The sequence below is a fragment of the Melanostigma gelatinosum genome (assembly GCF_949748355.1).
Source record: "Melanostigma gelatinosum genome assembly, chromosome: 9".
In the NCBI taxonomy this organism is placed as follows: domain Eukaryota; kingdom Metazoa; phylum Chordata; class Actinopteri; order Perciformes; family Zoarcidae; genus Melanostigma; species Melanostigma gelatinosum.
The window spans coordinates 18,580,428-18,593,467 of record NC_136642.1 but is presented as its reverse complement, the minus strand read 5'-3'; the positions used below and the strand labels follow the sequence as shown (position 1 = coordinate 18,593,467).

Here is a 13,040-nt window from a genome sequence, read left to right as displayed (position 1 = left end):
CTACTGGAGCTGAAACATCTGCAGTTCTATTCCGGAGGTTCCTCGCCAGAGGTGGAATCTCTGGAATGCTGCATGACTATAGCAGAGTCAAGAATGCATCCAAAAAAAGTGATTGAATGAAGAAAATTGGATAATTATGTGCAATGGAGTTACTAAAATAAACAACAAACTCAAACTATGAATTTAAAAAAACATCAAAAATGCAGGAAGAGCAGAACAGTATATGTGTCAGAGGTTGACGTTGGAGGCCATGAGTGTGAATGTACACGTGTGAGAGCTCCTGTCTATGTTCCTGTGTCTGGAGTTCCATCGTCTCACTCCTTTGTGTCCCACAGACCAAATCTGAGGTGGCTGACGAGCTTGTGAAGTTCAGGAAAGTGACCTCTGAGAGAGCTGCAGGCCCCTCCCCTCCTTCTCACTCTGCTCCCTCTTTCACTGGCACTTCTCCTCATGTCTTTACCCCACCACCTCCCCCACCTCCTCCCCCTGCCTTGCCCCAGGGTAAGCCTAGCACTGTGCCACATCCAGGTGCTAACACCCCCGCAAACCCTGCCTTGGCCAGGGAGGCTATGCTGGAGGCCATTCGCTCTGGATCTGCTTCTGAGAGGCTAAAAAAGGTACAAATACAGAAATATACAGCATTTATTTACACCACTGAGTGAAGGTTGTGGCAGAACGCTCCACCATCCTTTACCTATTCTGCATTAGTACTGTTCTACAGCTGAGGGTATAGAGTTACACTTCAACATTTACATGGCATTAGAGGCGGCTGGTTTCCAAATCTCTATCTGTCTGCGAGAAGAGGGAAAAAATGAACAAAACAAAGACAGCCTAAGCAAATCAAAATGTAGCATTAGCACAGCAAGGGATGAATATCTTGCACAAGATGGCATGATTTCCCCCCAGAGAGACTCTTATTAAAGAAGAGAAGGAGGGAGAAAAAATGAGACGCACACTTGCCTAGTTGGAAGAAACCGTTGGCAGAAAGAACAAAGCTCTCTTGTAAATGAGTCGCAGATTAAAACACGTTCGCACGGATTCATCTGACAGCCGTACTGTACCGCTGTGTGAATATTTCCAAGGAGATGAAGTTCAATTTCTGGTCAACAGTCGTGTAAAAATTCGAGTTGACAGAAACATTTTCATCCGTCATTTAAAATCAGCGAAGAATGAAGTTAGTGTTAGGAGGAGGAAAATAAGGAAAATAACCACACAAGTTCTGACCACATCGCTCCGATTGGATGAGGTATACGTTCACTCATGAAAATCTTTTAAGTTTAGGCAATTTTTTTCTATATCCAGTTCGACGTCACGAAACCACAGAACCTGATGTATTCGTTCCAGCGTGCCATGATCTATTACCCCCTGTCATTGCCAAACATGACATGTTGTGTCTCCTTTAACTAGGTCGCTGCGCCCACAAAGACAGTCCAAGTGAATGGCAGACTGGGAACAATCCAAGCCACCTCCTCAGCGCTCCCTCGGCAATAGCAGGGGAAGCCGACATGACCGCAACAAGGAAATCATTTCTAGTTATTATCGATTCATTTCAGTTTCTCTTTTTTTTCTTTTCTTTTTTTTGTCATTGTGCTTTTGCAACAGACATTTGGCAAACTAGATTGAGTGACATTTTTTTGGAGTGAGTGCTATTTGAACGTTTTGGGGAACTTTGTGATGCTTATGATGCGTGACACAAATAATAATAAATAATAGAAGAATAAAGAGTAATTTCTACATACCATCTAGGTAAACTAGATTATAGAAACAGGGCTTCACCGCCCTTTACTTAAACTGATGCACTAATACTGAAAGAAGTCAGCGTAACGGGGATGATTTAAACACTTCTGCCTGTGTGTTGCTCTCCAAACACCACTAACATCTGTCTGATACAGGTGTTACAGGTGGAAGGCTTGCAGGTAATTCCACTCATATTATCAGATCTCTGTTAGGTTTATGGCCATCTTTATAACATAATCGCTGTTCCTAAATCGTGCCATCTGTATTTGAATTCAGTAGTTTTAACTGGAACGTTGTACAAACTGTGTGCCAATGAAAGCTAATTTAAATGGTTTATGCTACTTTCAGATCTTTCTTTCCTTTTTTTAGTTCTGATCTGTTTGTTTTTATTTTTTTATCACAGTTAAGTTATGGATGCCTTATACTGTTGCTCAGTCAGTGTTATGTATATTATGTTTGCTGTAAAGAATTCTATAAGGGGTGCAATAAGTTGGATCTGATGATTTTCTTTTCCAGATTTGAACTACTTAATATTTGTTTCAGAAATTACGATGACTGAAAAACTTAAGTACACTTAAAAAAGATTCACAATGTTTGATTTTATTGTGTGAAAGTGTATTTGATCCAGATCTGGTCCATGATGCCAACTTCTACACTTCCTGGCTCTGAGGAGGAGTAAGATGGTGGTGACTGACTCGTGCCTTTCAGCTCAATATACTCCTCTTCCAGCTTCGAACCTTTGTGTTGCTGTTTAAACTCCAAAGACATTGTCCCACACGGTCAGTGTCCTGTGCAGAAACGTGTACTCGGACAGTAGCGATACGACTGACCGTGCCTTCGATGGAACTAGATGTGTTAGAGAAACTAAGACGAACCTTGCCTTTCCTTGACATTTCAACATTTTTAAAGCACTGTTATTGACGTCTATCAATGGTGGGTGTCACCATGAGCAAAGACATCACTTAAGTAATCAACAAGTCACTGCTAGTATGTAATGGTTTGTAATACGAACCACCAGTCAAAGCAGTAGTCGAGGTTATCTATGGCTTTGATCGAGTGTTTTTGTGCTCCGCTGTAGGTGAGGTTTACAGTAGTAGTAGCTCTGGTTGATGGAGGGAGAGTGGACCACAGCCATTAAATGGTACCGCTGTGGATAAAGAAGGATATCCATGCTGAATCATCTGTAGAATGAAGACTACTAGAGCGTCCATATTCAGGTGTAAATGCTTGCTGCTGTGGATTGTGAGATAAATCTGAGCAAAGGGACCTGAAGTCTTAATTTGATAGAGATGAATGTTAATTCATGCTCCGTTTCAAAGCTCAAAAATACTTTGACTATTTTATGTTTTAACAGTAAAAACCTGAAGAGCTTTTTGTTGTTGTTTTTCTCTAACTAGAAGGGACCATTTTATTTCTGCTAGATGGTTTCATCTACACGCAATAGCCTACAGCACGTTGTAGCATTGTATATGTTGTACACTAAAGAAAGATCGCCGCCGTGAAAGATTTGATTCAATCTTTGATTCAATCTTTGATAGTGTGAACCTTTTATAAGCTATTGCTCTTCAAGTTTTAAGTGCACATTGTTTTTTTGGAAGGTTGCACATTTTTTGCCTACCTTAATTTTTTGATTCAATAAACAATTTTGCAATCAAGTGAAAACTGACATTCCATTCTATATGAGAAGAATTTGCATTTTTTTCCCCCTCTCAAGTAGCAGTTGGACAAATGTTAGATATGAACCGTGGTGTGGAAAGCTTCATTCTGATGTGCCTGTGCCATTCCCATGCACTGCGGATGCAGACTGGTCATCCTGCAGTCCTTTATGAATGATATTGCAACCTCTCTCTCTCTCTCTCTCTCTCTATCTCTCTCTCTGTCTCTCTCTCTCTGTCTCTCTCTCTCTCTCTCTCTCTCTCTCTCTCTCTGTCTCTCTCTCTGCCACACCACAGAAGAGCTACTATTCCAGGCAGCAGCTCATGACCCTGACTCATCACTATGTGGTCACACGAAATGACTCTCACAGAACTTCAACCAAACCTGCATTCCTGATTCCCCGAAAAACGAGTCACGAGTCAAATCTCAGATGTCTCGTCATTGGTCCGGTGGTTAAAATCATCTCATTGGCTGGCATCTTTTCATTTTGACCGCAAAGGTGTTACCAGATAAAATGGGAATTACTGCAATTTAATGTATTGGTTTCCAGGGATGTTTAGTGAATTCCAGCAGTGGAATGAGTCTGTGTGTAAGGGCGATCTTGGCTGCGTTGGCCCGGAGAGTGCTGTGAATTCCTGCAGGACCACAGGCTCCTTTGTGGGTCAACACTCTACAGTCGTTCTAATCTGCGTTACAAATCTCTGAAGGGCGTATACGGGTGGGTGGGTGTCTCTGTGTGTGTGGGTGGGTGTGAGTGATATTCTTATTGCCAGTATGTGCGTGCGTTTCGAGTTTGTGCCTGTGTTACAGTCCCAAACCATTTTAACCGTACCGGCAACGTAAACAACATCTGGATCAAGGATTACCAGAAGATCACACCACATTGTAGAACAGAAATGATTCAATTTAGGTTTGGCTTTGGTTACGCCTTTACCAACCTTATTGGTTAGTTTGTTGCCATAACTGTTTCACATTTGTTTGGGCTTAAGGCAGGCCACTTTACAGAAAGCTGTCCCCCCCCCACTGCCTTGGCTTGTATTACACAGCTTTGTTAGTCTTAACTGTGTTTAGTTTACGTCTCCTCGCCAGCCTCGCAAGAAGAATGCTTTGTCGCGCGGTGGCACCCTGAATATGAGTGACATGATAATGTGTGTTTGTATGTGTGTGTGTGTGTGTGTGATGCAATGGCTGCACAATGTCTGCTCTCTGAATGTGTGTGTGTGGGTATGTGTTTACACACTGAGGGGACACAGTGTGAGCCCCCTGTTGTCCTGATCCAGACTCATACACACATATCAGGAATGATGACCTTTGGCATTGAAGACTGCCAATGGTGTGTTCTCATCACTTAAAGCTCATCCAAGTCTGAAATATCACGTGCGTGAAAAATAAAGGGGAACAGTGTCACTGGTGTCACTTAAGCCTGAGGCAGAGCTTTATCCGACAGTGGGCTTCAATTCAAGTCATTGTCTTCGGTGCATGTCACTCCTAAATGTTCTATTTATCTCTGTTTTCGACTATAGTTACCAGTCTAAATTCCAATAACACATGAGCTGAATTTACACCTGTTGCTGTCGGTCACATAAACATCCGAAGGTCTTATGCGATGCCCTTACAAGGCTAAGAAGGATCAAAACACAACAGTGCCAGGAAGGTAACTCTGGTGCAATGGGGCTTCACCAGACCCCCAGTTGTGCAATCGACATCCCTCACGGCTACGAGTGTTTTGACATGTGATTGTGCTTGTCAGAGCAGGACTTCGAGTTCAAAGTGGAGTGTTGACCTTAACTTTAGTCTCATGGTGTATCATACGTCATTCTCGACATGTGACCACCTTGGTCATCAACTTTAGTCCTGAGAAGTTATTGTTGGGTAATAATCTGTAACACTGACATATAAATACAGGAACATTTGCCCCTTTGCTACAGCCAGTTAACATATACATTTACCCAGTTTATGAAAACATTTACTGTTCATAAATTGTCCTAACTTTGTTTGAGTCATATTTATTTACATGGTCCTCATTAAACAGCGGTCGATTTACGCTGAACATCCAACACTCTCATTTTAAGTAAACAATACGCATTATATCTCCCATCTCACTTTCATATCACCTATATGTAAATGTAAATACAATTTAAATTTGACAAAGTCATTTAAACCTGGGCGGACCAAAGTCAAGCTCATGTGATGTGGGATCCCCTAAATCAGTGTCCAAAGGGTTTAACTGCTTACTATTAGGTATATTTAAGTAACCTGTCCCTTAGATATGCTGTATGGGAAACTGAGGTATGAAATATAGCAATATAAATGTTATAGTACCTGTGTTAGAGCTGTTAAGAGCTGATTGAGTTATTTGATGCACTATTTAAAGGGTGTTCATAAAATGAACAAAGGAAGAGGAATGATCAGGGTCACTACGACTAAGATTGATGGAGGATACTTTAAACGTATTTTCCATACAGAGGATGGGATTGCAACACCTTGGTGTACGAGAAAAGTCAGTGTAATCATTTGGTATTATTGAGCAACAATAAACAAAAACATTTGTCAAAACAACTCAACAATTTGAACACACAACTTAAAAAAACTCGCGCATACGCACGCTGTACGACGCCCTCTTTCATTCGCTCTGTTTCACTGGAAAGGTGCAGCCGTCACGCAACTCTAAACGCCCGTGAAGGCAGCGCCTCAAACACAACAGCGGTACCCTCCCAACAACGCCATTGTTCCCACAAGACCTGAACGCCGCATTAATCACCCCTCTGTTGTGGGCGTGGTCTACTCTCAAGGGGGGAGGTGTTGTTTGCAAGCGTGTGTGCGTCTGCGTGCATGTCCGTGTGTTTGCGTGTCCTCCCCGGCAGCATGAGATGAGCTGCCTGCAGTCTTTGCGGCCACAGTTCTCGCCGCCGCCTCTTCTTGCCACTGTGTATCTGCCCCTCCGCGTGTCTCTCTGAGGGTCGTAGACTGCCTCGACTGATCTGGCTGTCAGGTGAGTGCATGTTACCGGATGAAGACGATGTTCTTATGCTCCTTGTTGTGGGGTGCGGGTATGGGAATAAAAAGTCCGCTGAGAGTGGGCAGTGTGCGCGTGTAATAAAAAAAAGTTTGAACGCGCTGTTGTGATGACACGCACTGTTTTTTCGGGTCGGAACACGTGCGGGACTGGCACTGCGCACAACCGCCTTAGCAGGACCCCGGGTCTACGCATGGCCTCCCTAAAAACAAAACCCGTCATTGAACTTTGAAAACAAGTTTATTCATAAACTCGGGCTGTTGCATTCCACTTTATTCACTTCACCGTGTTCCCACTAGTGGGACGCTTCCACTGCAGACTGTTCCGGGGTTGGTAACGCGTGTTGATGCGCTTCAGAATCACGTGCACTTTTCTGCACCTTTACGATGAGGAGTGTCTCTTGGGGGAACGATATTTGGATACAAACAGCGTGTCTTGTTTACGATTGCGTAACAACAGTCTACATTGGCCCATAGCCTACTTTGTATCCAGTAGGACTCCAGCTCCCCGCGTTGCCCCCCCCCCCCCCCACCCACTCACCCCACCCACTCAGTTCTGTGAGAGTTTCGACAGTCTCCTTTTATCGCCTTATCCTTTTGCCAGCATTTGCTTTTGGGGGGCGTTTCCCCAGGATTACTCACGCAGCCTTACTGCAGTGGTTCCCAAAGTGGGCTCCGGGGTCCCCCAGGGCAGCGGTTCCCAAACGTTTTAGGCCGCGCACCCCCTTCTACATCCCGACCGGGTTCGCGCAACCCTTAATAAAAAAAAAAGAAAAAAAAAAAAAAAGAAGCAACAGAGCCTTTTAAGCCTTCATAGCCGCATAAGCATCGGACCAATGAGAGAACAGTTTGCTCGCGCGTGGCATTTGTTTACAAGATTTAGTCCGCTGTTAAATGTTGCAGTGTGAACACAAACCGAACAAAGGAGCAACTGCAACAAAGCAAACGAATTTAAGGTGTGAAAACGCCCTGAAACACTGCAACAAAGTTTCAATAACTTTCAGTGACACAAGGCGTCACTTTTAAAGAGCAATACTGATGCGAGCACACACGCACAGGCTCAGAGGCAGATTATCACATTTAATTTACAATTAATGACCGACTAATGAACCCAGGATGTCTTCGGACAAAGCATCGGTGCGGCGCGACACAGTGTTGTTGGACACCGGGATCATGTCCAACTTTTTTGCATCTTTCCCCCCAATCATACATTCCACCATCTCTCTGGCAGCTGGCAAGCACACGTCTTCGGCGATTGTGTGCGGTAGCCCCTTTCTCGCTATTCTGTAACCAGATATGAAGCCCGTAGTGCGTCATTTATAGACCCAACACATGAATGAGACTGCAGTTGTTTTTGGCTGTTTTGTAACTCCTCCAATGATTCGATATAAAGAATGTAAGGGGCTTTTGACTTGCACTGGCATGCTTGGTGTTCAGGTGGCGACGTAAATAAGAGCTTCAGACTGTTCGCCAGAACCTCACTGCACACCACGCACTGTGGCTTTGGGGAATCTGCGTTGCCAATCCAAGTGAAGCCCAGACACACATACTTTTCATCATATTTCCTCTTTTTTCACCTTGACTCCGCGATGGGCCGATGTGCTCCCGATTTGTCTGTGCTATCCCTTCCTCCTTTTCGGTCTCATCTTCCTCTGACTCTGGCTCGATTTCTTCTCCCGGTCTCTCCCCAACGCACCTCTCCGTTCCCCTCGCCTCCGATTCCTCTCTCTCTCTCTGTCCCTCTCCTCTTTTACGACTGATAGCTTCAGATGTCCCACCTGACAGTTTTTAAATTAAAATTACATTTTTTTTTTATATTTAATATTATTACACCATCAGACCGCCATTACACTTTTCCTCTCGCGCACCCCCTAGAGGCAGCTCGCGCAGCCCCAGGGGTGCGTGCACCCCACTTTGGGAATCCCTGCCCCAGGGGATCCGCGGGTGGGTTCCAGGGGGTCCCCAGTAAAGTGAGGAATTGTTGAGTTGAATCCGTTTAGAAAACAACCACAGTGCAGAGGGAGTGCTGATGGGAAGTTGTCTCATATTGAACTCCATGATGTTCTCAGCTGTACGATACTGTGAGGAACCCTGTTTAAAATGATGGTAATACTAATAGAACGCGTGCATGGATGAGAGAGAGAGATCATTATATAATCAAACTTTATGTGTGAAGGTTTTGACAGAGCGTAGATATGCGTGCTCTAATCTGCCCTGTCATTTAGGCACCCTTCCAAATCAATCTCTTTGTTGGCTGCAAGTGGTCTCGGCAGAAAGTTGCACAACCAACACCATTTATTATTCTGGGAACTACATCGATGTTGCCCTGTGTGTTCACAATGCAGATCAGGGAAGGATTCGTGTAGGGACTGATGCACCTGGTAAGATTTTATAGGGGATGCATCCCGAATTTCAAGTTTTGGGTTACACTAAATTTGAGTTTGTCAGCTCAACAGGCAGAGCTATTGATCTTCCATTTCCATAGGTGGTTGGGGACCAAGACCAAGCTGGAACCATTTTCCTAATATTGGTGATTTTGAGCGCATGCAGTCATTCAACACTTGCTGGCTTGATTGCTATTGGATTATTAAAAACCCGATATGTACTTAAATGTATTAATATGTCCTCAATGTAACTTCAACATGCGTTTCATGATGAAGGAGCTCACTGAGCAACTTTTGCTGGAGTCACTGAAGCGAAACACACAATCTGGCCCACCACTGATACGCCACTCAACCAGGCAGCAAACACTGGAGCACTTTACTGCACACCAGCGCGGCCCTGCCTGCGTGTTAACCTCGAAAGTGTGGTTATGTGTGGACTAGTGTGATCATGCGGCCGCTGCTACACACAGTCTAAAACATGCCATAGTTGTGTCTTTTCAAGCGTGCAATTTTTCCGACACTCTCCCATTCGGAGCCAGAGAGGATCCCTCTTTTCCTTGCCCCTTCCCAATTATTTCCCCCCCCCCCCCCCCCTCTCTCCGCACCAGTCCTGCTATTTCAAGTCCATGCTCAGTAAGCACAGGCATGATGGGGCATGAACTATGCGAGACTGCAGGCTGCCAAAGGGCTGCTGACTGCACTTATTGCACATAATTATACTTACAATGAGCTGTACTCAACTCGCTCGAGGATTCGGGCCTGTCTGTTTTGTCTTTCGAGAAAGTCTGTTGCTGCTGCTCGTACTCCAGCGGTTTTCGATTGAAATACTGTGTGTCACTCCTGACATTTGTTGCATAACTAAAAACCGGAGCCTCGTTTTCAACGTAAGCACTTTTTCTTGATGCGCACGAGGTTGGTCGCCCTCGCTTGTATGCCGATAGTTTCAGCTGCCGTCTATGGTTCTGGCGGTATAAGAGCTTGTGGTCTTGCTCCAGGCAGCATTCCATTGGGTCTTGCGTCAGCCAGCAGTCATTCAGCAGTAGTTAGTCGAGGCTTATACACCTTTAATACCCCCTCCCTGATGTCATGACACCATTAACCCAAGCCTGCTGGGGGACCGCAGCACAGTTCATGTCAGTCGACTGGCTCCGGCTGGAAAGCAGAGCCACTTCACCATCTGTAGCAAAACGCTCAGCTGGCGGTCAGTGGTCAAAAAGTAAACCACCGAAGTCAGAACTGCTATTTGTATTTCGGCTAAAGGTTTGTTGCATAAACAATACAAACTTAAGTTTTAATTTCTAGAAAGACTCCTCTCTCTTCTGTTAAAATGTTTGGCCGACCACATACTTGGCCTTGAAGCGTGCTGCAACATGTTTTTTATTTCGATTGTTTCAACCCACAAGTTAACAGTTCTCAAGACTCGTGTGACCGCTTATTGTTGACATCACAGGCCAATTCATGTTTTATGTTCTTGTCCTGCTGAGTAAGGAGTCAGGACAGAAGTGAAACCCTTGCCAGAGGAAAACTTTGTGGTATTATTATTCATCCTCCCCCCTCCGTGCTGTGAATATGGGTCTATACAGACCCGATTCTCCCCGCTTTCACTTGTGACCTAAGGTGATGCAATGCTCGCTTGTCAAACCACCAAAGTTTACAGTGGTTTGGGTTTCTCACTGTCTGGTGTCAGTCCAAATGTGGCTGAAACCCAAGCCTGCGTGAGAGGCAAGAATGTTGCCTTCATTCTGTAGGTAACTGAACACCTGAGGGACCACATGCTCGGGTGGCCACAGGTCATGTGGAGTGGAGGCTCGGCGATGTGCCAGACGAAATCATCTCATTAACGCCGCCAGTCCCAAAGACGCAGGAGATTTTATTTGGTTTGTAAAATGGCAGAATTTCTTCCATAGTGTTTTATTCAACATTTATATCTGCAGTCCACATTTGAGCCACACGAGGGAGCCTGAACATTCGTATTGTTATAATTGTAGCCGAACATTTTGTCTGATGTGAAAGGCTAGCGTGTGTTTCACCGATGACAGGAAATGAAAAGAATGACGTGTGTCCAACATTTAAGGTATTATAGGTGTGTGTATGTTTTTAATAACACGTACCGGTAATCATTTATATAAAAGGTATATATCTCTTAGACATGGCTGGTTTATCTCTTAAAGATAATGTCAGGTGATGTGGAAATGGCAGTAAAAATGGTCACAGATTTGCTCTCCTCATGATTGATATATAAAGACTATTGGGAATTGGGTTGCGATGGTTTGCCATTTTAAAAAGTGGGTCCCCACAAAAATACTTTGGGAAACGCTGCTCCAACACACACATGTACACCATTTCTACCCTTGCTCTTGTGTTCTGTTGCCTTTATCTCCACATATCTGTCGTCCCTGAGTTTATCTTTGTCTCTTTGTCCCTCTAACTGCCCGATTGTCTGTCCGTCTCACCTCACCAGCTGGAATCTGCGATGCCAAATCAAAACAAACCACGTTAGTTGGCTTTGGTAGATGTACCGTACCGTTAAAAACAAAAAGGGCTTCTCCCCAGAATTCCCATAGCGACAACACAGGCATGTTTCTGATCTTGAATTATAGCACTGTCCTAAACTTAATTCTGATTCCCTCTCACGCTCCAAATACAGCACTTCTGACCATGTATGCATGTATTTTGTTGTACATAATTGCATTTTCTGCCCTCTGGTTTTCTAATATTATACCCAGACTTAGAAGCGATCAGGGCTTAGACTCGTGTACTTAGGTACTTAGGAACAGGACTTCCGTTAAGCCCTTTTTAATATGATTTTCAGCTAGCCAAGTTTGTTTGCATTCCTTAGAGTAAGTAAGCCAAATAAATCCTGTTCCCCTTTCTCTTCAAGGGGTCACATTGAACTCCAGCTCCTTTCTGATACCAGTTAAATGTTTTACCGACACGGCCAGTTTCATTTGGGTTTGATGTTTCCTCTTATCGTACATGATAATGACGCCATGCCACAACAAAGCTTTACGTTCTTGACTAAAAGGAGGTTTAATGCAACAGTGCTTTGTATTTCACAGCATCAGTCATTGAAAGAGGTTATGGGCTACCGGCAGGTGTAGTAAAGATGGCGTCCTGAGAAGGCAAACCCATCTAACGCAGCCCTCTGGGGGCCACCATTACAGCCAACTTTGTGCACAAGCACAATTGCTCCCAAGCTCGGTCCATTCATCTATGCCATTGCATAAGACCAGTGCTCCCAAGCAGCCCAATGAAATCCTCATCCAATTAGGCACTGCCCACGTTCCCAAAAGGCCTTTCTCTCATAGACTGGTGCTATTCAGCCTCCACCGGCATGACATCAGGCCCTCTCTTATAGCCCCACTTTACGCTGCTGCTCCCAAATAATGAAAGCTTCCAATTAATGACTAATCAACATGTGCAACAAGCACATCCAGTGAGGAGTGACTACCGTCTAATCTGCTGATTAAAACAGGAGACAGAGATGCTCTGTTCGACTCTTTCGCCTGTCTTCAGTGTTGCATTGCCGCAGAAACAACAGCCAGCCCTCACACACAACCACACAACCACACACACACTCGTACTACATGGAATACCAAAAGTTTAAATCAGTGGTCAGTGTTTGTTATTGCAGTGCCTACAGTGAATTTGAAATGTGATTCTTTAGTGTAATCTAATGACTTGACGAAACTATTTTAATGCTCAAAATGTCAACAGGATTTATCAGTTGTCTGTTTAAAAATACACACGTTTTAATGGTTGCATACAGAGCTAAAGGCTGGTGCGAAACATATACAGTAGAATAATTGACGTCCCCTCTCTCGGGGTTGGGTTGCGGTCAGTACGTTCACTTCAATGGGCTCTCCACAAGTGCCCAGACACAGAGTTGGATCTTTGCCATTTCTTGAATTAAGACGCTGTTTATGTTCTGGACTTGAGCGGTGCAGGATGAGGGTAGGGGTCGAATCGGGGAGGGCTGGGGCGGGGCACGGGTTTGGAGGAGAGGGAGGGAGCTTATGCGTTACAGTGAAGCATGGGTTTACAGTGGGAATCAGGGGGAAGGGAGGCTTGGGTGGGTTTGGCGGGAGTGATACTTTAGAGAGAGATGTGACCAGTTTCAGAGTCCTGGGTGAATTGTTAACATACAAATGTTGATGTGAGCAGCTTTAAATATAATATCGTTTTTTTCAAAAACAAGACTTAGTATAAAACGATGAACCATGACATGTATGGCTTTGTTTTGTCACC

General features: G+C 44.4%; 2 protein-coding genes across 3 annotated transcripts in view; both read left to right on the top strand.

Annotated features, from left to right (window-relative positions):
• Nucleotides 1-3,381, top strand: part of cobl (cordon-bleu WH2 repeat protein) — a 50,048-nt gene extending 46,667 nt beyond the window's left edge. The window contains exons 18-19 of the mRNA XM_079275552.1: nt 336-617; nt 1,408-3,381. Of these exons, the coding sequence (XP_079131678.1) occupies nt 336-617; nt 1,408-1,491 (366 nt within the window). The 3' untranslated portion in view covers nt 1,492-3,381. The remainder of the gene's footprint in view (nt 1-335; nt 618-1,407) is intronic.
• Nucleotides 3,382-6,261: 2,880 nt separating this feature from the next.
• Nucleotides 6,262-13,040, top strand: part of grb10b (growth factor receptor-bound protein 10b) — a 58,493-nt gene continuing 51,714 nt past the window's right edge. For both annotated transcript variants that reach the window (XM_079275276.1, XM_079275275.1), the window contains exon 1: nt 6,262-6,385. The gene's annotated coding sequence lies outside the window, so the exon portion shown is untranslated. The remainder of the gene's footprint in view (nt 6,386-13,040) is intronic.